This window comes from Grampus griseus (assembly GCF_964374135.1).
Source record: "Grampus griseus genome assembly, chromosome: 13".
NCBI lineage: Eukaryota > Metazoa > Chordata > Mammalia > Artiodactyla > Delphinidae > Grampus > Grampus griseus.
Genome location: NC_139007.1, coordinates 45,388,917 through 45,413,038, shown reverse-complemented (window position 1 = coordinate 45,413,038; position 24,122 = coordinate 45,388,917). Strand labels below are relative to the sequence as shown.

The following is a 24,122-nucleotide window of genomic DNA, read 5'->3' as shown; positions in this document are numbered from 1 at the left end:
CTATAAACAAACAATATTCTTTACCATACTGGCAGAAATTTAGGAAGTATTAAATTTACTTACCATACTGGCAGAATTCAGGAAGCTTGCAAGCTACCATTATTCACCCTTATGATATCTGAGATGTAACTCTTCACAACATTAAATGCATCGCTGATTTTTCTAAGCATTTAAAAATGAGCTCTCTCCAACCCTATCACAAGTATCAGCCTATGTAATTTTAAAAGGATATTTCATACAGTTTGTAATTTTTTGTAGTGTAATTGGACCATGTGTATTAAAACACAGTTTAAATGAGAATACCCGCGGAATCCCTAGTTTAATTAATTCATCCCATACCTTTTGGAAGCAGGTAGACATATTAATTATACACAAATAAAATAAATTTAAGCTAATCAAGAAGAGACAGGAAGTTTGTTCTCAAATCTTGAACTCCTGAAAGTAAATTATTACACAATTAGAATTCCTCACATAATTATACCACAACATTGGTTTTCCTACAGGTTTGGGCAATTTCCTGGTTACTGGATAAGATCTTATTTATAAATTGTCAGTTAATCCTATCACATTTACTTTTAGCTCCTAATTGTCCTAAAATGCAAAGAAATCTTAATTGGCGGAAATCTCTTGCTGGCAAAAGGTTTTAACCACTTGCGGGTCAATCAGAACCTAAGGCCTGATGATGGTAATACAAGGCTGTTAAACAAGGGGGAAAGAAATCTCAACAATCAAGATGATACTATTTACTCAATGCAGCAAATTATTTTTTCTTTGGTTAGGTTCTACCTAAATATTTTTCTTCTAACTTTAAACATGGAAGTCACTAGGTCTTTTGAAACCAGGGACCATTCATAAGCCACTAACAACACAAATAACAAGTATCCTATCCCCTTCACTCACGCACAAACACAAGTATGTGAAAATCTGGCCTCTGAGATTTCATTTGACTATGAATTCATGTTTTTAAATTGCAGAGTTTAATACAGTAAGAAGAAAAAGACAAAAATCTACCAACTAGGCTGAGCTGCCATCCTCTCCATGTAGTCTTTGGCCATATCTCGGGCTTCAATGTTCTCAGGATACAGCACGCAGAACATGGCCAAGGCCCCCAAGTTGTTGCCGTAAATTTCATTCCAGCGGGCGCTGTACTCCTTGGGATCCCAGGGAGGGAGGTACTCCAAGGGGCTGGACAGCATGATGTGCACAGCCTCAGTGAGCCGGGCGGCAATGTGCTCGTGGGAGCTGGCAGCTCTGAGCTGGAGCTTGGCCACCTCCGCCCTGGAGAAGTACAGCATTGGATGGCTGTCATAGTTGGCATTCGTAAAGGGAATCATGACTTCTGGGTTCTCGTCGGTGACGTAGGCTGACACAAAGCAAAACAAATATATGAAAAACACACTGGGAGCTCCCCGTGTGTGAGTCCTCATCGTGGCCTCAGATCTCCAAATCTCCAAGGCAGCCAAACCATCTTCGAAAAATCCTACAGGACAGAAAAGAGAAGAGGAGGATATGTCAACCAGGGGACCATGGTGAAGCAGGAAATACGTGGTAGGTAGCGACCTTGCTTACTATGAAAATTAAGCTTATGAATTTTTAGACTTTTCAAAAATACATCAAAAATTTGAGCTAGGAAGAAACTAAAACCTAATCATTTAATTAACTCATTAATTAATTACACATGATACAACAGACATATTCATTGTGGAAAACAGAAACTTTGGACTTGGGAAAACAGTCTAATATCTGCTCGAGTAGAGAAGAAAAACTCTTGTTGGCATTCTTCTCACGTTTTATCACACAAAAAACGTTTTGATTTTATGGTATTTTTGGACATTAATATGAAAACCACAGTAACCAAAAGCTTGTGGTGAAATATCGTCTGGGAATCAGGATGGACGTTAGGGAAAAAAAAAAAAAAAGAAAATCCTGTCTTAATACAGCCTCCTTCACTCTAAGTTCTCCCCTCTTCTCAGCATTCTCCATTCTGAACCAGGGATTAGGATCAATACATCTATATGAATGTGAGCAGACAAAATATTATGACTAAGGCTAAAGATTCTCTTTGTGTCAGCAGAAGGTGGGGACTGCGACAACAAAAGCAGGGTAAACATCTGCTAAGCCCATGTGTTCCCTGGGCTGACATCGGCAGGAGTGCAGGGCATGATCAGACAGGGGGCTGCAGGGACTAGAGATTGACATGCCTTCATTCAGAAAATAAAATTCCAGAATTAAAAGGCTGAAAGAACATGTGTGCATTTTCCCCTTATTATTTGAAACTACTGTCTACTTTTTCATTTTGCATTTGGGATTTTGGTGTCATTCAGTAAGTCAGACATTTAAACCAAGCTCACATATTTTCTTAACTGCTTAACTTTCTTGAAAATCCTTTTTTTCAGTAGCAGCTTTGCTCACAGGTTAGCAAGAACGTCTTTCAAAGTAGGAACGTTAAAAAAAAAAAAAAGAAAGAAAGAAAATCCTCAGCCTGGTCTATGTCCCACATCTGGGATAAAGCAGGCATAAATCCCCCAGAGGAAAGTCAGGGAATTCTTAAAATTCCTCAGAGGGGAAAGGTTATAGAAAGCAGACCAGAAAAAGACAGTTTTATGTAAATAATGAACAGTAGTTTTCAATTATTCAACGGAGAAACTGGTGGAGAAAAATCAACCTCTCCAGCTGAACACAAACTATTTTTCCAAGGAAAATCTGCCTCATCACATTCAGAAGAAAGAAAACTAAGGATTTAACACACATTGGAGAACAATCCATATTCTCAACTTGCTCTATCTCCAAGAGAAAGGCAACATGGCATCACTTGTAGACGCTGCCATGAACTCTAGTATTCTTTGTATTTCTGAACGTGCTTTAGACTATATATATAAAACTCAGTGGCAGTGATTTTATGAAGCAGTTTAGATGTACTTCAAGAGTAGAACCTGTAATGAATAAAAACAACTAATATAGCCATGCTAAATAAAATACACAAAATAGAAATAACTCTTGGACTCCACCCATATTGTGTCTAGCACCCAAATCTTCAAGGCAACTGGCTGCCTCCTTCAAGGCCAGAGAGCTGACCCAGAGTCTTCTGTGGTTATGTCTGAGGAGGGGTGTGGTCTCTGGCGACACAGAGACATGGCTGAGTCTGAAGTAATGCTCAGTCCCCACTGCCCCCACCCCGGGGTGTATTTTTTGCTCTTTTCAGAGAACAAGTGTGCTAATTTTTTTTTAAAGCCTGCATATATTAAATCCCCAAAGGTCTACAACTGGATGCAGCCATCAGTGCAATTAGCACTGTTGAGGGGGGAGGGTGTTGTAGGCAGCCAGACTGAGGATGGCTTGGAAGTTTCTCCTTTAACTGACCTCTACGTGCATAGAATAGAACTGAAGATCTTCTCTCAACTACTGGGTTTTTGTTTGTTTGTCTGCTTGTTTGTTTTCCTTGTTTAAAAGGCTTTTAACATAAAGCAAATAATTTTTTGCAACACTGCCCAAACTTTTCATTATCAAATTGTCTGAGGCTTCTTAACGATTATCATTTCACAACAATATCTCCATTTTCACCTTCTTTAAAACTGGCCTAACAGATGTACCATTAAAACAGAGCTTCACTCTCAACATATTTTTAAGTTTGTATTCAAACAGTATGAAGAAAACAGGATCAGGGAATTCAGCCATAAAAGTGAATGGATTACTGATACATGCTACCTACATCATGGATGCAACTAAGTGAAAGAAGACACGAAAGGCCACATATCATATGGTTCCATTTCTACGAAATGTCCAGCAGTGGCAAATCCATAGACACAGAAAATATTATACATTAGTGGTTGCCAGGGGTTTGGAAGAGAGGGACATAGGGAATGACTGCTTAAAATGGGCGTAGGTTTCCTTTTGGGGTGATGAAAATGTTTTGCGTCAACTACTGGCTTTTAATGTGTAGCTCAAGTTCTAGGTGGGTAAGGGGTGGCGTGGGTTATGGATGGATGGGCTGGAAGCTATGTGGAAACCAGAAACTCCACCTCAGATTCTGCACACACATTCCCTAAAAGGGGCTAAGGCTGATTTGTTTTATTCTCTTTCTCCTGCCTTATGCATATCACCCTCCTATCCAGGTCTGGAGTCACTGAGATAGAGACGGCTGCTCCACAGGGACCCTCCCAATCCAGGACTGACGCAAGCTATGATCACAGCCACTTCTGCCACATTGCTTCCGGTTACATAGGACATGCCCGAGGGTATTTAAACAAGAAGCGCTGTTCCTGAAGCACAGACCTCATTAAGATGTTGTTTTGGGAACCATGCCACCTCAATATGCCAACTGTTACCAAAGGTTCCCTAGTTATTGCTTCATATTCACGTGAGGGTGTCAGGGCAGCAAGACCTGAGTTACCGCACATTTAAAACATTCTTGTTGGAATACATGTGGGCCAGTGCAGAACCCACAGAAATTCTGCTGAACAATCATCTACGATGAATGAGAAGAGAAGACCGTGGCACTCGCGGTGGCACAAATTGTGCAGCCTTCCTCATAGCATACACACAACAAGCCCAGCCTCCACTCTCTGTAAGTTATTAATGCCTTTGCTGAGCTACCTGAAGAGTTAACATCTCCTGTATTTGGCGGGTACCTGTACCACATCGGACTGTTTCAGCTGTTTATGCCACACCTCACAGAAGAGGGGACCACAGCTTCCTCTTTGCATCACAGGGATTAGCAGTGTGTGCCTGGTATATAAAAGGCAGCTCACAGACGCTGGCTGAACTTGTGGGCCTAGGAGCTGATAGAGTGGATCTCATTATTGAAATGAGCAAGGAGAAACCTTATTCCTCCTTATTTGAAGCCAAAGCAAGTTTAGAATTTTTGAGAAAAAGTTTCTGCCAGGAAACGAACAGAGAAAAACACTCACGAGGCCTAGAAACTTCTGTAGCCTAAAACATATTCACTAGGTTTTGTTTGTTTTTCTTTTTTAACATCTTTATTGGAATATAATTGCTTTACAACAGTGTGTTAGTTTTAGCTTTATAACAAAGTGAATCAGATATACATATACATATATCTCCATATCTCCTCCCTCTTGCATCTCCCTCCCACCCTCCCTATCCCACCCCTCTAGGTGGTCACAAGCACCTAGCTGACCTCCCTGTGCTATGCGGCTGCTTTCCACTAGCTATTTATTTCATATTTGGTAGTATATATAAGTCCATGCCACCCTCTCACTGCGTCCCAGCTTATCCTTCCCCCTCCCTGTGTCCTCAAGTCCATTCTCTATGTCTGCGTCTTTATTCCTGTCCTGCCCCTAGGTTCCTCAGAAACATTTTTTTTTTTTTTAGATTCCATATAGATGTGTTAGCATACGGTATTTGTTTTTCCCTTTCTGACTTACTTCACTCTATGACAGACTCTAGGTCCATCCACCTCACTACAAATAACTCAATTTTGTTTCTTTCTATGGCTGAGTAATATTCCATTGTGTATATGTGCCACATCTTCTTTATCCATTCATCTGTCGATGGACACTTAGGTTACTTCCATGTCCTGGACATTTTGGTACATGACTCCTTTTGAATTATGGTTTTCTCAGGGTATATGCCCAGTAGTGGGATTGCCGGGTCATAGGGTAGTTCTATTTTTAGTTTTTTAAGGAACCTCCATACTGTTCTCCATAGTGGCTGTATCAATTTACATTCCTACCAACAGTGCAAGAGGGTTCCCTTTTCTCCACACCCTCTCCAGCATTTACTGTTTGTAGATTTTTGGATGATGGTCATTCTGACTGGTGTGAGGTGACACCTCATTGTAGTTTTGATTTGCATTTCTCTAATGATTAGTGATGTTGAGCATCCTTTCACGTGTTTGTTGGCAATCTGTATATCTTCTTTGGAGAAATGTCTATTTAGGTCTTTTGCCCATTTTTGGATTGGGTTGTTTGGTTTTTTTTGATATTGAGCTGCATGAGATGCTTATAAATTTTGGAGATTAATCCTGTCAGTTGTTTCATTTGCAAATATTTTCTCCCATTCTGAGGGCTGTCTTTTCGTCTTCTTTATGGTTTCCTTTGCTGTGCAAAAGCTTTTAAGTTTCATTAGATCCCATTTGTTTATTTTTGTTTTTATTTCCATTTCTCTAAATGGAGGAGGGTCAAAAGGATGTTGCTGTGATTTATGTCATAGAGTGTTCTGCCTATGTTTTCCTCTAAGAGTTTTATAGTGTCTGGCCTTACATTTAGGTCTTTAATCCATTTTGAGTTTATTTTTGTATATGGTGTTAGGGGGTGTTCTAATTTCATTCTTTTACATGTAGCTGTCCAGTTTTCCCAGCACCACTTATTGAAGAGGCTGTCTTTTCTCCAGTGTATATTCTTGCCTCCTTTATCAAAAATAAGGTGACCATATGTGCATGGGCTTATCTCTGGGCTTTCTATCCTGTTCCATTGATCTATATTTCTGTTTTTGTGCCAGTACCATACTGTCTTGATTACTGTAGCTTTGTGGTATAGTCTGAAGCACAGGAGCCTGATTCCTCCAGCTCCGTTTTTCTTTCTCAAGATTGCTTTGGCTATTCAGGGTCTTTTGTGTTTCCATACAAATTGTAAATTTTTTGTTCTAGTTCTGTGAAAAATGCCATTGGTAGTTTCATAGGAATTGCATTGAAACTGTAGATTGCTTTGGGTAGTATAGTCATTTTCACAATGTGGATTCTTCCAACCCAAGAACATGGTATATCTCTCCATCTGTTTGTATCATCTTTAATTTCTTTCATCCGTGTCTTATAGTTTTCTGCATACAGGTCTTTTGCCTCCTTAGGTAGGTTTATTCCTAGGTATTTTATTCTTTTTGTTGCAATGGTAAACGGGAGTGTTTCCTTAATTTCTCTTTCAGATTTTTCATCATTAGTGTATGGGAATGCAAGAGATTTCTGTGCATTAATTAATTTGGTATCCTGCTACTTTACCAAATTCATTGATTAGCTCTAGTAGTTTTCTGGTAGCATCTTTAGGATTCTCTATGTATAGTATCACGTCAGCTGCAAACAGTGACAGCTTTACTTTTCTTTTCTGATTTGGATTCCTTTTATTTCTTTTTCTACTCTGACTGCTGTGGCTAAAACTTCCAAAACGATGTTGAAAAATAGTGGTGAGAGTGGACAACCTTGTCTTGTTCCTGATCTTAGTGGAAATGGTTTCAGTTTTTCACCGTTGAGAATTATGTTAGCTGTGGGTTTGTCATATATGGCTTTTATTATGTTGAGGTAAGTTCCCTCTATGCCTACTTTCTGGAGGATTTTTATCATAAATGGGTGTTGAATTTTGCTGAGAGTTTTTTCTGCATCTGTTGAGATGATCATATGGTTTGTCTCCTTCAATTTGTTAATATGGTTTATCACATTTATTGATTTGTGTATTATTCACTAGGTTTTCAAAAAACAAAAATGAAAGAGGTAAACAAATTAAACTTAACTAAAGTCTAAGGCAAACTTGCTTTAGCCTGATAACCCAAAGGGAGACCTAGTTCCCATCTACCATCTTAAATCTGTCTAGGAAATTTCATCGAAAAGCCCCTATATCCAGGCTTTGGGTTTCCCCTTTAATCTTCTACCTCCGGCATTTGTATATCCTCTCTGTAAAGAGAAGAGCTAAAATTAGGTGGACAAAGCAACTGACAGAGGAAAAATCTCCAAAATATACAAGCAGCTCATGCAGCTCAATATCAAAAAAACAAAAAATCCAATCAAAAAATGGGCAGAAGACCTAAATAGACATCTCTCCAAAGAAGACACACAGATGGCCAACAAACACATGAAAAGATGCTCAACATCACTAATCATTAGAGAAATGCAAATCAAAATCACAATGAGGTATCACCTCACACCAGTCAGAATGGCCATCATCAAAAAAATCTACAAACAATAAATGCTGGAGAGGGTGTGGAGAAAAGGGAACCCTCTTGCACTGATGGTGGGAATGTAAATTGATACAGCCACTATGGAGAACAGTATGGAGGTTCCTTAAAAAACTAAAAATACAACTACCATATGACCCAGCAATCCCACTACTGGGCATATACCCTGAGAAAACCATAATTCAAAAGGAGTCATGTACCACAATGTTTACTGCAACACTATTTACAAGAGCCAGGACATGGAAGCAACCTAAATGTCAATCGACAGATGAATGGATAAAGAAGATGTACTATATACAATGGAATATTACTCAGCCATAAAAAGGAATGAAATTGGGTCATTTGTAGTGATGTGGATAAACCTAGAGTCTGTCACACAGAGTGAAGAAAGTCAGAAAGAGAAAAACAAATACTGTATATTAACGCATATATATGGAATCTAGAAAAATGGTACTGATGAACCTATTTGCAGGGCAGGAAAAAAGACACAGACATAGAGAACGGACTTGCGGACACGGGGTGAAGGGGAGGGTGGGATGAATTGAGAGAGTAGCATTGACATATATACACAACTATGTGTAGTGGGAAGCTGCTGTATAGCAAAGGGAGCTCAGCTTGGTGCTCTGTGATGACCTAGAGGGGTGGGATGGTGGGTGGGGGGAGTCAGGGGGAATTGGGGGGAGAGTCGGGGGGGATTGAGGGGGATGGGAGGGCGGCTCAAGAGGGAGGGGATATATGTATACGTATAGCCGATTCATTTTGTTGTACAGCAGAAACTAGCACAACATGGTAAAGCAAATATACTCCAATAAAAAAAATTAGGTGGACAGGTTTTATGCTAATTTTATGTACTTATTTCAATGTACATTAGAAAAAACTATAACTATCACATCAAACCTGAGGTTTCAACAGATAAATTTCCTGTTTAAAATACATTTAAGTTTAAAAATAATTTAAAAAGAAAAGTAAATGGATAAAGCAAAAACCGTTGAAGGTGGTGCCTGAATGACTAAAGTTTGGAAGATGCTGAAAATGGTGAGTGAAACAATGGCCATTAAAGGCTAATGAGTTTACCAAAATGACCAACCCTGACTCTCTGGCACACACACACACACACACACACACACACACACCCCTTGCACAAATTAAGTCTGTACTTTCAGATGTCTGCAGATGATCTCTCAAGCCATTCTCTCCCTAGTTCATTGTGCTGCAAACACGGCAGCGTGCTGCCACCTCCCTTAAAACTTTAAGCTGCCCTTGGCCCAGTTCAAGAGCATGGAACTCTCAATATGGCAAATTCGTGAGCTCCCCTCAGCAGCTGCCTAAGAGTACACAGTTTACCCATAATTCAATTCTCAGGATGGTTCTGAATGACCCTATTAAGGCCTCATTTCCCCTAACAGTCTTCCTCTTCTCTTCTCCACTAGTTTTTCTAATCCAGTTTTCCTTCTTATTTTTTGGTCTCACTCTACACAGCTTAGAGAGCAAAACATTCCTAAATTTTGACCTAATCAATGAATACAGTATAGTTGAGATAATTCAGATAGCAATTTAATCATTTCTCTGCTTGCATGCCCTACATATATCTGCAACAGCTCAACTGGCATAACGCTAAGGCCAAGCCAAATAATGCAAAAAGGACTTAACAAACTGACCGAATTCCAATTATCTTAAGTAGGGCCTCACAAAGCAACAATAAGCCTAAAGTCGTTTTGCTTTAATTCTGGTTCCAACAAGCCACTGCAGCTATTATGATTGCTGACACACAGAGAAATTTTGTGTGAAACGCTCTTCACGTATTTGATCTTTCCCTTTACAACAACTCAATGTGGTAAAGCAGTATTAAGAGTTAATCTAACAACATCTTAGTGTAAACTTCAGAGGCAGAAAAACAACCTCAATCTCCCAAACCCTAAACCAAGGTTCTTTCCTTTAGCCAAATTGTTAACATTCAACAACATTAAAGGTTCCATTTTTGTCATCCTTACACAAAGAAAGCACAGAAAGAGTATGCTGAGAAGGATCAAGAACTGAAAGCTATACGAGTACATCGAGTTTCAAAAATGAAATGGGTTTCCAAACAGTCTGGGCGATTTATAAATGAAACATACAGTAGTACAAAAGTTCTTTCAATTCCTCTGGCTTTAGAAATATACAAAGTATAAGGATAGAAGAAATCACCCTGTAGAAAGTAAACCATGTCCCAAATTAAGATGGATTAAAAAACCCCTTATAATATGCGCCAAGTCTAAGGAGCATAGCATTATGATTAACATTATGGGCGTGGAGTTGGGCAGGCATGAGTATAAGTCCCAGCTCTGCTGTCTACTAGTTTTGATCAACTGAGTCCTGCTCTCGGAACCCCCATTCTCTCATTCGTAAAATGGTCCCAACTTCCCGAGGCAAAATAAATATTATGTGATGCACTTAGCATAGAACCTGACATGAAGAGCTTCATAAATATTTGTCATTTTTAATAAAAGGGAAGAAGTTTCAGACATGCAAGATGATACTAACCTACCCGTAAAATATTTTATTTGAAAGAAACTAAATATTATAGTAAAAGAATAAGAACTAAAGATATCCACTGACTAGGGCAAGGTCATGCCACGTGTTAGAGACTTAGCTGAAACTAGAACACAAGGCTCCTGACTCTTTAAGGCATCATTCACAGTAAGCTCCACACTCACTGGACAGGAAAGCATATGACCCTTGAAATTTTTCAAGAATTTGTTGGGGGTTTTGCCCCCAAAGAAAAGCATAAACATTAAATAAACTATTATCTGAATTTGATTGCTTTCCAAGGCCAGTTATTTATTCTTGGTGTACAAAAGGTGACTGCTGCTTACTGTATTCTTTGGAAAGAAAGGCCCAGTGATACAGTAAGTGCTGGGAAAAACAATCTCTGGCTGGGGAGCTGTTTCCTAGGAACAAGTTGATATTATGGAAGGAGTACATGAGTACTTGGAGGACATCTGCTGCCATTGCCAGAGATGATGATTTAAACCCAGTCCTGGCTCTGGTCTTGGGTCAGGCTATGTCATCAGCATCTCAGCTGATCACCCTAGGAGATGCTATCTGATGTTAATGAAACTAAAACCCTCCTCCCTCCACATATATAAAACCAGAATGTCAGTGTACTCATTTATGAGAAATACAACTATCAAGCAGATTAGGAAATATTTTCTGGCTTCATCAGAAAAATACAAAGGAAGTAAAATTATTAGACAATTGCCTGGTGTACAAGGAATCAGAACAAAGGCAGTGGGAAGGGCCCTGGGCCTGGAGCAACTCAACGAGTAGAGATCACCACCATAGCTGCCCTTGAAAGGAGTCTGTGTTGTCAGCATGTCACAAATGCCCCTGGGACATCATTAAAAATCAATGTCTAGGGGCTTCCCTGGTGGCGCAGCGGTTGAAAGTCCGCCTGCCAATGCAGGGGACACGGGTTCGTGCCCCGGTCCGGGAAGATCCCACATGCCGCGGAGTGGCTGGGCCCGTGAGCCATGGCCGCTGAGCCTGTGTGTCCGGAGCCTGTGCTCCGCAATGAGAGAGGCCACAACAGTGAGAGGCCCGTGTACCACAAAAAAAAAAAAAAAAAAAAAAAAAAATTGAATTGTAGTGAACATTTAGGAAAGAAGAGCAAAATGTATGCCCCCCACAGCTCCTGCCACCACCTCCACCAAGCCCAGCCCAACACCAGCTGTTACGGTTTGCCCAACCCAATGGATAGGCCCAGTAGTTAATAATATGACTAGGACAGCTAACCCTTCCACACTGGATCTGGATGTGCCCTTATCCATGAAGGGCTGAAACAGCCCAGCAGACCAGACAACTGAACACCCCTGACACCGTACCCTCTGCCCTGGAAAATGTGCAGACCCTGCAGGAGTTAGCAACTACAACTCCTCCCTCGTCATGCTTCCAGTAAAACCCAAGTTCCCTCCCTCTATAGGCCTCCAATCAGGGTTTAGGCAAAGCAATGGCCTAAGAGCACTAGTACATCCCAGCAGAGCTACTTATTTCCTTCTCTGATCTATTTTAGGACTTAACTCTCAAAGAAATCTAATTCCAAGTATTTGAGAAACATCTTGTCATGGTCTCACACATACTACTTCCCTGTTTCTATATATTTTAAGTAACGGAATATACATGTGTTTAAAGTTCTCCTCACTTTTCTATTTCAATTTTATTAAAGGTATCATTAGGATAATTTTAGTTATTTTTCCTCAATATCAAAATAAAGCCTTATATGTCCTTGGTAAATTTTTGTAGTGAAATAAATCTAACATTATTCTTAAATATGTCAAATGTTAAGAAAACATATGGTTTTGGTACTATGCGATCATTCCCTACAATTATACTCCCTGACGTGTAAAGCCTATGGACTCTGCCAAAAAAGAAAATTTTAAAAACCAAGGGTTCTTAATCAAAATGAAAGTTCTTTTTACTGAAGGCTTATTGTTTGCTTATTGTTTAAGGGTGAAACGAAATACATCTCCCCCAAAAAAGTCATTTCCAAACAAAAGTCCACAATATGAAATTATAACATATGGAAGCCCAAAGAATTTATACACACTACTGAGGGAGTAATTATAACCCTGAACCCACACAGCAAAACCACACTGTGTATAATAATGATGTTCACCACCTTTACACTCAACACTGGAGAACTTTAGGTTAAGTTTGTAAGTTAAGTGCAGCTCTGTGTAGTCAAAGAACATTTCTACATTGTCCCCAGGAAAGTTGTGAAGATACCACATTTTCTCATAATATAATCTGAAGCTCACTTTTTTCCTACACCAACAATGATAACAGTATAACTTCTTTATATGAGAATAATTCATCTAAATTATGTTTTAAATGGTCAGAGATATTTTCTGGTATCAAGTCTGAAGGCTCCATCTCCCACACACCAGATACTATCAATACTTGAATGAATAACTTGGGGGCTATCAAACTGAAGGCATAATTTAGGAGGAGAGTTTTGCCTGGTGCTCATTCCTACAAAACTAAAAATCATTAAGATCCAGCTTTTGAGAGAGTGGTTGCCCTACAGAAAGCAGAGAGGAAGTAAAATCTGTATCATTTTCATGGAGGCAGAGAGAGCAGGGTAGAGGTGGGGGCAAGGTCTACAAAGTCACTGATGAGACTAGTGGAGTACTGAATTTTGCCTGCAAAAAGCCTCAAAGACAAAATGAAATGGTTATACTTTATAAGACAAGCTATGAGTAAATTCTAGTTTATCTAGCAGTCTAACAATTGCATATCTTCTGAATGGTACTTTTTGTTACAATTTTAATCAATTTTCTTAATGATGACATCGGACGATAATATCCTATTTTCTGAATTTTTTACTCTTATATTATTTTCAGGCTAATTTAATGAGTGTATTTCTTTTTTGGTATTCTGAATCTTTTAAAAAGCAGTAACTTATGCGTATTAAGTTTTCCACTGCATTGTTTTCCAGAATTGGAATATCAGTTCCCTATCGATATTGGGGGTAAGAGTTTCTTGCAAATATTAATTAACTCAGCTATGTATTGAGAAGCCATTAAATCCAGGAACTATATACTAGGCATGAGGATACAAAATGAAAATTCTTCCTTAGTCCAAAGCAATTTATTTAACTTATTGTACCTGGCCCCAAAAGACAGTTAGCAATCTTTTAATTTTTTTTTTCCAAAATTTTTCTAAATAGTGAGTAATCAAAGATTTTTCTAGAAGAGTCTGAAAAATCAGCTCTGGCTTTCTCAGCAATCGCTTTAACCATGAAAACACTCTTTTCTGGCATTACTGACTAAAAATATAAAGCATGAAAAGATGAATAAAATAATGAAGCCAAGAGCTAAATATAACCTTATACAGTTTCTATAACAGTTAAACTAAACCACGAAATGCCCATGAAAACTAAAGTAAAATTTTTCTTCCTGCCATAGATTCATGAGGGCACACCAGTGAGGTAGTTAGGAGTGCTGGCTCGGGGGTCAGAGTGGCTCTTTTCACCACTGTATGACTTTGGACAAGCTAACTCTCTAAACCTACTCCCTTACTTAAAATGAAGATAGAAATGGTATTGGTCTCACAGACTGCTTGGGGGATTAAATGACATAACACCTATAAAGTACTTCACGCTTTCTGGTAAGTGTTCCCCCAAATGCTGGTTCTCATCATTCACCTCCGAACCTGATTAGCAATTGAGGGCACAAGCTGGAGCCAGACTTCCAGAGTTTGAAACCCAGCACCACCACATTCTTAGCTATGTTCCTGTTTCCTCCTCTGTAAAACGGATAAAATAATACCTGCCTCACAGGGTTTCTGTGATCTTAAATTAGCTTCAAGCATTAAAAGGGTGCTTGGGATTTTAGAAAGAGTTCAACAAATGCTAGCGGTTGTCATCACCTTGCCAACGAGAACACCAAAGTCAGTCCACATAAGAGGAAGTGTGCCATGACACTACGAGGAAGTGCTCACGAACTATCACTCACAGAAAGTTATTTTTAAAACAGGTACAATGCACCGGGTACTCAGAACCTTGCAGAATCTTCAAGAGCTTAAAAATATCAAATACTTTGACAGATATAAAGTATTGGATGCCAAGAAGTCGGTCCTTCTTCCTGCACAACTGCACATTTGTAACTTTCAGGCTACACATTCCATGTAACTGAACACATCTGAGGAGAAGCTTCCACATTTAATACTATTTCTTCACCAACCAAATTTGATATACAGAGATAAAGCTTACTGATAGACCATACTGATATATATGTGTTTACACAGTCAGAAAAATATCCTAAACATAGAAACAACAGTCTTGGTAAAATTTAAGGATGAAAAAATTACTTCTGAACTTAAAATTTTACATATCTTATGTTTGATTGAAATATATTTTCTACTTCCCATAAATGATATTATACATTAGTTTTCAGTTGGTAATGTAATTCTTTGAATTTGTGACTGTAAGTGCCTTTAATTCTGTAACCAAATCTCCCCCTTTGATTCTGAGATATGTTGACTTCTTTTCTTACCAGTTGTGATGGTTAATTTTAGGTGTCAGCTTGACTGGCCAAAGAGTGCCCAGATATTTGGTTAAACATTATTTCCGGTTGTGTCTGTGAAAAGGTTTCCTGAAGAGGTTAGTGTTAAAAGCAGTAGCCTGAGTAAAGCAGATTGCTCTGATATGGGTGAGCCTCATTCAATCCATTGAGGGTCTGAATAGAACAAAAAGGCAGAGGAAGGGAGAGTTCCCCCCCTCCTTTCTCTCTCTCTGTCTCTCTCTCTCCCTCCCACCCCTCTCCTCCTTTCTCCCTCTCTCTTTGCCTGACTGATGAGCTGGGACGTCGTCTCCTCATCTAAGACGTCATCTCCTCATCTAAGACGTCGTCTCCTCATCTAGACGTCATCTAAGGACGTCTGCCCTTAGATTGGGACTTACACCACCAACTTTGCTGGGTTCCAGCTTGCAGACAGCAGATCGGCCTCCATACTTGCATGAGTCAATTCCTCTGCCTCAACTTCAACTTCCAGGCTCCCTTCCTCTTTTCCACCTCTTTCCTGATCCCAATCAATACCACATAACTGCAGGTTAGTTCCTCTATTCTCCTAGCCCAGCATCTGCAAACTTATGTGGGATGTGTCATGACATCAATTATACATTTTCAGGCAAAGTACCACAAAACACGTTTTAACCTCTCATCTATAATCTACTCTGGTTCACTCATTGACAAATTTAGCTAAAACTATGTATACTTGGGGTAGGTCCTTATATCATCCCCTCCAGCATCAGGTCCTGGAAATTTACCCTCTAATGATAATGACTCTAAGAAGCAGTAATACCATGTTCAAAGCCCTACCAGGCTATGCCGGAAAGGGTTAACTCAAAACCTACACATTTCCAAGAGAGGCCTGTCTTCAGGACTGACCCTTGTCTGGCTCATGGGAGATGAGCTCTGAGCCCTTGTAATATTCTATGTGATAAGAGGTTTTTTTTGCATGCCTGAGGCCTTGGGTCATGTGGTACCAGTAAGATCAGATAATTTATACTAACAATGTGATTCACGACAAACTCCTGTCTTTGCTCTGGGGGGCTAGAATCTGAATATCTGAAGTCATTCATATAGGCGCTGCATGTTTACACGACTGAACCCCAATAAAAGCCCTGGACACCAAGGCTCGGGCGAGCCTCCCTGGCTGGCAAAGCTTTGCACGTGTTGTCACATATTGTTGGTGGGAGTGGAACTTCATTAGTACAGGATACTGGAAGCCAGTGCCTGTTTCTGCCAGACTTAGGTCCACGCACCTTTCCCCTTCGCTGATTTCAATCTCTATCCGTTGGCTGTTTTAAACTATAACCTGATTTTAACAGCTTTTTGAGTCCTTCTAATGAGTCACTGAGCCCAACAGTGGTCTTGGGGACTCCCTGACTTCCTTTTAGTTCAGTCATCTAAATTCCTGTTTGAATTCTGAGAGTCTCGTCATAACTCTTTGTCCCATTAGACAAGAAAATGTTGTGATACTTTTCACCAAATCTTTTTCTTTACTCAACTTCTATTATTTTTCTAACTTCAACCCAGAAAAATGACTCTGTCCAAGGATGTTGCTGTTAAAGCAAAGGACACAACAGGATACACTGGACTCAGAAACTGCTTAAAAGCTTTAGATATTGTCTAAAAATGAAATACATGATGTTAGGCAAAAAGCTTAAAAGCCTTTCATTGGAAAGTAATTTGCTGGCATTAAACATACAATTCCAGTTCATTTGATTAAAATTAAACTTTCATTTATTGGATGGGTACATACGGAGTGATGCTTTTATCACAACACACAAGCTCTTTTTTCACTTCTCACTTATATTCAAGCATTCTTCCATTTTTTAATCTTCAAATACTCACCAATGATAAATTTCACTTTCTTTGTTGTTGCCTTTCACATTCTCAAACATTTTTATGTGTACTTTTGTTGACTCTCATTTTTGTCTCAGATCATAGTTCTTTGGAATCAAAATCCCTGAGCACTTTCCAAATGTCCTCCTATGAATCATAATCCAAACTCAGAATACCACAGACTTGGTTTGTGAAACAATGATACAGAGATGTAATTAACCCAAAGATACAGGCAGGCACTGCCTTCTCAGACTTCCCCATCTCAGTCTCAGTTACTGGCAACCAATCAGGCCCAAACTACCCCTCCTTCCCTTCCCGCCTCTGCCTCCATATTCAAACCATCCTCGAATTATGTTGGCTCCATTCTCAAAATACATCCGGAATCCAGCTACTTTTGCCACCACCATAACAGCCTAAGCCACATCATGTCTTGCCCAAATTACTGCAATAGCTTCCAAACTAGTCTCCCTGGCTTCAGCCTCATCTCCAGTAGACATTCTCAACATGGGAACCAGAGCCATCATGTTCAACCATAACTCAGATTATGTCACCACTCTGTTTAAAACCCTCCAGTGTTTTCCCATCTCATTCAGAGTCAGCACCAAAGTACTGACAATAGCTCTCAAGTCATTACATGGCCTGACTGTGTTATCTCTGCCTTCACATTCTACAGCTCTCCCCACTCTTTCCCCATTCTAGCCAGGTGGCCTCTTTGCTATTCTCATACACACGGGGTGCGCTCCCTCCTCAGCACCTGTGTGCTTGTTCTTTCTGCCTGGCATGCTTCCCCCAGACGTCCACATAGCTCGCTCCCTCACCTCCTTTACGTATTTGCTCAACTGCCACTTTCTCAGTGAGGCTGGACGTGACCATCTTATTTAAGTTACATTCTTACCACGCACGACCACCACCATTCCCTAACCCCCTCCGGGGTTTTATTTTTCTTCATGGCACTTACAACCCTTTAATCTACCACACAACTTACTTATTTCTTTTGTGTGCCTGGCTCCCCCTTCTAGAATGTAAGCTCCGTGAGGGCACTTTGCTTTCTGCTATATCCCCAACATCTAAGAGTGCCCAGCACTTAAGAAACAGAATATTTACTGAATAGATGAATTTCATGAATGTGTTAAGATGTAAACCTTTAAATACTCAGAGATAACTATACACATAGTTAGATAGCTATATAACTACATAAAAAGAAGCAATAAAAATCTTTTGTGGGGCTTCCCTGGTGGTGCAGTGGTTGAGAGTCCGCCTGCCGATGCAGGGGACACGGGTTCGTGCCCCGGTCCGGGAAGATCCCACATGCCGCGGAGCGGCTGGGCCCGTGAGCCATGGCCGCTGAGCCTGCGCGTCCGGAGCCTGTGCTCCGCAACGGGAGAGGCCACAGCAGTGAGAGGCCCGCGTACCGCAAAAAAAAAAAAAAAAAAAAAAAAAAAAAAAAATCTTTTGTGTACCAAGATAAACATTTTGGAGGTAAACTATACTACAATGCTTGAACCTTTGAAGGTTGCTGAGGGCGATTCTTATGGAGCTTACTGAGAGCTGCCCCCTGCCCTGTGCCCTCCCAACACTTGCTAGGCACAAAGCTCCATGCCCACCCTCGGCTGTGGCTGGCTCCTGCACCCCCAAGCCTGCCATGCCCTTGTCAATGTGCCTGGCCCGCCTCTGACCGCAGTCCACTCCCTGAGCATCCCTTGCTGTTTCCTAGCATTCCATGAGTGGTTTTCATGGGTTTTCTCAGGGTCTTTCCTAAATGCCACCTCAAAACTTTCAGCCCCTCTTGCACAGGATTAGACATCCCGTCCCTCCCCTCTCTCCTCAAGCCCAGACTGGCCAGGCCTCCCTTTCTGCGGGATAACTATTTCGGTGCCAAGACTTTTACTGAGGTTCTTCTGTTTTCAAATTTAAAGTGATTCCCTTCAAGTCCCCACTTTCAACCACATTCCCAAAGATTATCATTATTTAACGGTTTGGTTTAAGCGCTTTATTAGTGCTACTATTTGGAAATTTTTAAAAAATCCTCTGTACTGCCAACGTTTCTTTTATGTAGAGATGTCAAAATAATAAGGATACTTTCCAATGAATTATTCTTCCTTTCACACCTACACTATTCCTATTATCTTGTGCTAAAAACTTCTTATGATGAGCTTTTATGTATCTGTCTATAAACTGTTACTAGTCAAGAAACAATTTTTAAGGAAAAGCTTCACTAGACTGCTGGAGACCATGCATGCTGTGCAGAACAAGACAATAATTTCTGAACTGATGGTCACAGATCCACAGGCCAAAAAACATGCTCCTGCCAGAAACACCCCAATTCAGGGCCTGAAATGCCAGATATTTAATATTTTGCCTGTGTGTATATTCAAGGTCATGAACGTTTAACTTGGTGTCTATATCTGCTCATGGCCAGATTTTACCTAGCTATTTCTTTTGGTCAAACCCGACCTGAGTTCTCTTCATCCATCGTGGAGAAAAGTCCTTTTCTACTAATCTTATGTCTTAGACTTTCTTCTCATGTCTTGTCCTAAATGAACATGGTGATGAGATGACCACCTGTCAGGTGATTCCTGAGTTAAATGGGGCAAGGGATGGTGCAGAGATGACTTGAGATGCTTTCAAATTAAAGATTTTGTGAAGCAACTTTGACTCTTTCAGTGATACATCCTCTGTTGTGCTCTCCCATGGAGACCGAATGCCGTTCTCCCCAAGCCATAAGCAAGATGGGAGCTAGCCTCTTCCATTCCTGGAGCCATCTTAGTTCTCTCAGTGACTCGCCAGGAGTGACTCTCCTGACACTTTCATCACCTGCAATCACTATCTGTCTCTGTACTCTTTTTAATCTTCACAGGTCATTTTTATTGTTTGGCGATATTTCTAACTCCCTCAGTGATTCGGGAACCTCAATCGCATTTATCCTTTCTACCTCGATCCCTAATATAAACCTGGTAGGCATCAACTTCTATCTGACATCACTCAGATGCATATCTACCCACTTATTCATTTCCAGCTAACTTCTCAGTAAAATCTTTACTCTGATACTTTAGATTTTTGCCTCTTTCCAAAAGCATTCCATTCTTCCTTTATCACCTATACTTTGGGACGGTGACATATCATCCACATTTACAGAGAAAACTGAAATTATCCAGTGCAAGTATAATGTCCCTAAACTTCTCTTAATGTCTTTATCTCTAATCCTAAATGGAAAGAAGTCACAGAAAGTCCATGTTGAAAAGAAAGAAGAGGGCTTCCCTGGTGGCACAGTGGTTGAGAGTCTGCCTGCCGATGCAGGGGACACGGGTTCGTGCCCCGGTCTGGGAAGATCCCACATGCCGCGGAGCGGCCGGGCCCGTGAGCCATGGCCGCTGAGCCTGCGCGTCCGGAGCCTGTGCTCCGCAACGGGAGAGGCCGCAACAGTGAGAGGCCCACGTAACGCAAAAAAAAAAAAAAAAAAGATGTAACTTGAAATCTGCAATGGGTTGAATTGGGTCCTGCAAAAATTCATATGTTGGAGTTATAATACCCAATACACCAAAATGTGACCTTATTTGGAAACAGGGTCATTGCAGATATAATTAAGATATAATAATTATAATTAAGTTAAGATGAAATCTTACTGGAGTCGGATGGGCTCCTAATCCGACTGTTATCTTTATGAAAAGGGGAAGTTTGGAGACAGAAACACACACACAGGGAGAATGCCACGTCAAGATAAAGCTAGAGATCAGGGTGAAGCATCTACCAGCCAAGAAATACCAAAGATCGACAGAAACCACCAGAAGCTGGGAGAGGCATGGAACGGATTCTCCTTCATGGCCTTGGAAGGAACCAATCCTGCTGACAAGTTGCTTTTGGACTTCTGGCCTCCAGAACTGTGAGACAATAAATTTCTGTTGTGAAAGCAACCCAGTTTGAGGCACTGTGTTACAGCAGCCCTAACGAACTATACATAGTCCTAGCTCTACAGTTTTCTCATTTCTAAAGTAGGGATCGTAATTCTTATTATATCTACACCAAAGGCTGCTAGAAACAATAAACACATATAGTGCTTACCAAGTCCTAGGAACTATGCTGAGTACTCCATATGGGTTAACTCATTTAATCTTCACCACAGTGCCATAATATAGACACTAGTATCATCTCCTTTTCACAGCTGAGGAAACTGAGGCACCGACATAATAAGTAAGTCACATAGAAAGTGAAGGAGCCAAGATATAAACCTAGGCAGTCTGCTAATATTACCCATGATATAACTATCTTTGTAAACCATAAAGTTCCTCCCAAATTAATCACCATCATCATATCACTTTCTTATTCAAGAGCCTCGATACACAAAGCAAAATGAACAAGTTTCTCCTCAAGAGCTTCCACAGTCTAGTGCTGGCCCACCTTTTCAACATTATCATTCATTTCCTCCCTACACAAGCTCTCCCTTCACACTTACCTGTTCATCCTTGCTTGAGCACAACTCATATTTTTGTCCTTGATTCCCTCTGTTACTCTCTCTGGGGGTTCCCTCTACGGGCACTACTTCAAAGGAATACCTTTCTCAAAGAACACAGTGCTATGTATGAAGCTTTCCCTAGCAACTCCATCCATAAGTGGTCTCCCCTATGGCCCCATATATGCATTGCTCAATACTCTTTGGGAATTCAGGGATGATGTCAACCAAGAAAGTGCTGATGCCATCGTATAACATGACAAAAGAAAGAAAATATTAACACAAACCACTAAAGAAAAAGGAAGTAAGGGAATTCCCTGGTGGTCCAGTAGTTAGGGCTCCGTGTTTCCATGGCAGGGGGCATGGGTTCGATCCCTGGTCCGGGAACTCATATCCCGCAAGACAAAAAATCAAAGAAAGAAAAAGGAGGTAAGTTTGCATGAGAATTACAAAGTACTACTTAAATTTACAGAAGTTAATACTTCCGGCTGAGTTGAAGAAGGAAGGAGGAAGGAAGATACCACCACTGAGGAGGTGGTATCTGAATTGGGCCCTAAAAAGGAGTCAATATGCACACTGAGTTACTTGAAGGTACTTGTTATCTTCTTTTCTCACATTTATTGTCAGTCCTCTCTGGCTCCAAAAGGGATCTGAGGCAGATCTCACCTGCTCAAGTATAAGCTGGTAGAAGGCAGGGGTCTGAGTCTTCTTTGTCTTTCCTATGGTGTCATGCACCAATGATTACATGCAACACAGGCCTTCAAAAATATTTGTGGAAAAGAATGAAAGAGTATACAAAGAAGGTAAGGACAAAAGGAGAGAGAATGTCATAAAAGGAGACAAGTGAATTCCCATGATTTTTCTAAGAAGTTCTCCTTGACCTGGCAGCCACCCCATTCCTTTGCTCACTCCTCTTCCTGTGCCTTTGCTTAGCTGGCGGGCTCTGCTTGCAATGCTTTCTCCCCTCCCCTTTCTGGCATAAAAATCCTCTGAGGCCCAATTCACTCTCCCCTTCCTAGCTGAGTATTCTCTGCCCACGTAAGCCTCACAGACATCTTCCTTCCTGCAATCCTGCTGCATGCATTTGTCTCTGTTCAACACTTAATTGTTCTCATAAAGTTTCATATTTAGTTATCCTCCAACCAGATTTTATAGCTCCTGAAGGCTGGAAACCATGTCATATTTCTTTTGCATGCCGCCCCTCTTTGCCTCCACCCAGACGTCCCCTCAAACACAGAAGTACCTGGCAAGTACTCGCTGAATGACTAAATCCTTTCAGTATTTCTATTGCTAAAGTAGAACGTTCTTTCATCTGACTTTCCAGGTTCAAAAGTACATTGAAAAAAAGTTATATATCAAAGCATTCATTTCTGATAACACAGATTTATCTTTTCTAAAACTTGCAATCACTGAAACAAACTTCAGTGGCTTCACCAACAAGAAAAAAGGATGTAAACACACAAAGAAGGGTCTGTTACATCACCACCCTAATACTTCTAGCTCCACTCAACTTCTTTAGGCGCAGAATTGATCATTTTATGGCACTTTAGTAGTATAAATACTGCCAACAGATTTCTTCCCCAAGAAAGAGATACTGAAAGTGGTCCAACTTATCCTAAAACTTGCCAGATGAAATTTCACAAGTAGAGGTGAAACAGAATTTTTAAAGTTCCCACAGCACATACTCAAATACCATTTGTTAATTTGAATATTATACAGAATAACTCTATGCAAGTCACAGTAAATCTAAAAACTGTAATGGTGAAAATCTTAGAACCCTAGCAGAGCATGTGGTAAACAAGATGAATCTAATCTGAACAATACTGGTTTCCTTAGAAAAAAAGGTGGATCTTAAAATTTCACACTAGAGTTTAAGAAAGGATAATTTGAACTATTGCATAAAAGTAACAGATCGATTCTTATCTTGCTCTCTACTCCTCCTGGGTTCTCATTAGAGCCAACAGGCTCTAACTTGTAAAAGACTTACATTAAAGACAGAGGAATAAAAGAAATTAACCTCACAACTAAGGGAGACACTAAAAGACACTTTTACCTAAGTTAACTCTGCAGGCTTTTCAGTGATTCCAAGAACCAGTTTCCTCTGAGAAAGGTAATTGTGAAAAACATTTCAAAATTGCTTTGAAACTATGGGCTGTGAAACTAAGTAGAAACATTTAATTCCAGTTGCCAAAGACACTGACATTGTTGGGCTCCACTTCTTGACATCCCCCAAACCCACTGACCCAATATTGGCTAAGCGTGCATTTTCCAATACCTTTTGCAGCATCGCTATGAGCCTGCTTTTAAGATGATTACATCTTAAGTCCTACCTAATTTTCTTACTGAGAAAAAACACAACTGGTCTGACACCACAAATTAATTCTACTAGATTGCAGTATGTCAAAGGGACAAAGGAGCCAACTGAAAGAGTACCCAAATTGTTTGAATTTGGACCCAAATTCAGTCCAACTGAATTTGGACCCAAATTCAGTCCAAAGCTGAAACAATTTGAGCAACAAAATAAATAAAATAGTTCTGGATTACAACCCAAAGTATAAAAACAATATCCATGAGTCCATACTGATATAAAAATGACTGAATAAATAAATACATGAGGGAGAAAAGACAAATCTTTTGTGCATAAGAATTCCAAATGTTCGGTGTAGATACCCTGCTCTTTCGGAAGTGGAGCATGACCTCCCCCTCCTTAAGTGTGGACTGTGTCTTCCTCCCAAAGAGGACAGTATGGACCAGGGGGAAAAGAATAACCTCACAGTAAGAAACCTGACAAACGCTATTTCAGCCGGGTGATCAAGGTCAACATCAGCCATGATAAGTCATATTTATGATCTGTACCCTTGATATGATGTGATGAAAATGGCACTTTACTT

The 24,122-nt window shown here is 40.3% G+C and overlaps 1 protein-coding gene across 1 annotated transcript in view; it reads right to left on the bottom strand.

Moving 5' to 3' along the window:
- Window positions 1-1,499, bottom strand: part of DSE (dermatan sulfate epimerase) — a 37,376-nt gene extending 35,877 nt beyond the window's left edge. Inside the window, exon 1 of the mRNA XM_082668939.1 lies at window positions 1,012-1,499. Coding sequence (XP_082525065.1) covers window positions 1,012-1,427 — 416 coding nt within the window. The 5' untranslated portion in view covers window positions 1,428-1,499. The remainder of the gene's footprint in view (window positions 1-1,011) is intronic.
- Window positions 1,500-24,122: the final 22,623 nt, after the last annotated feature.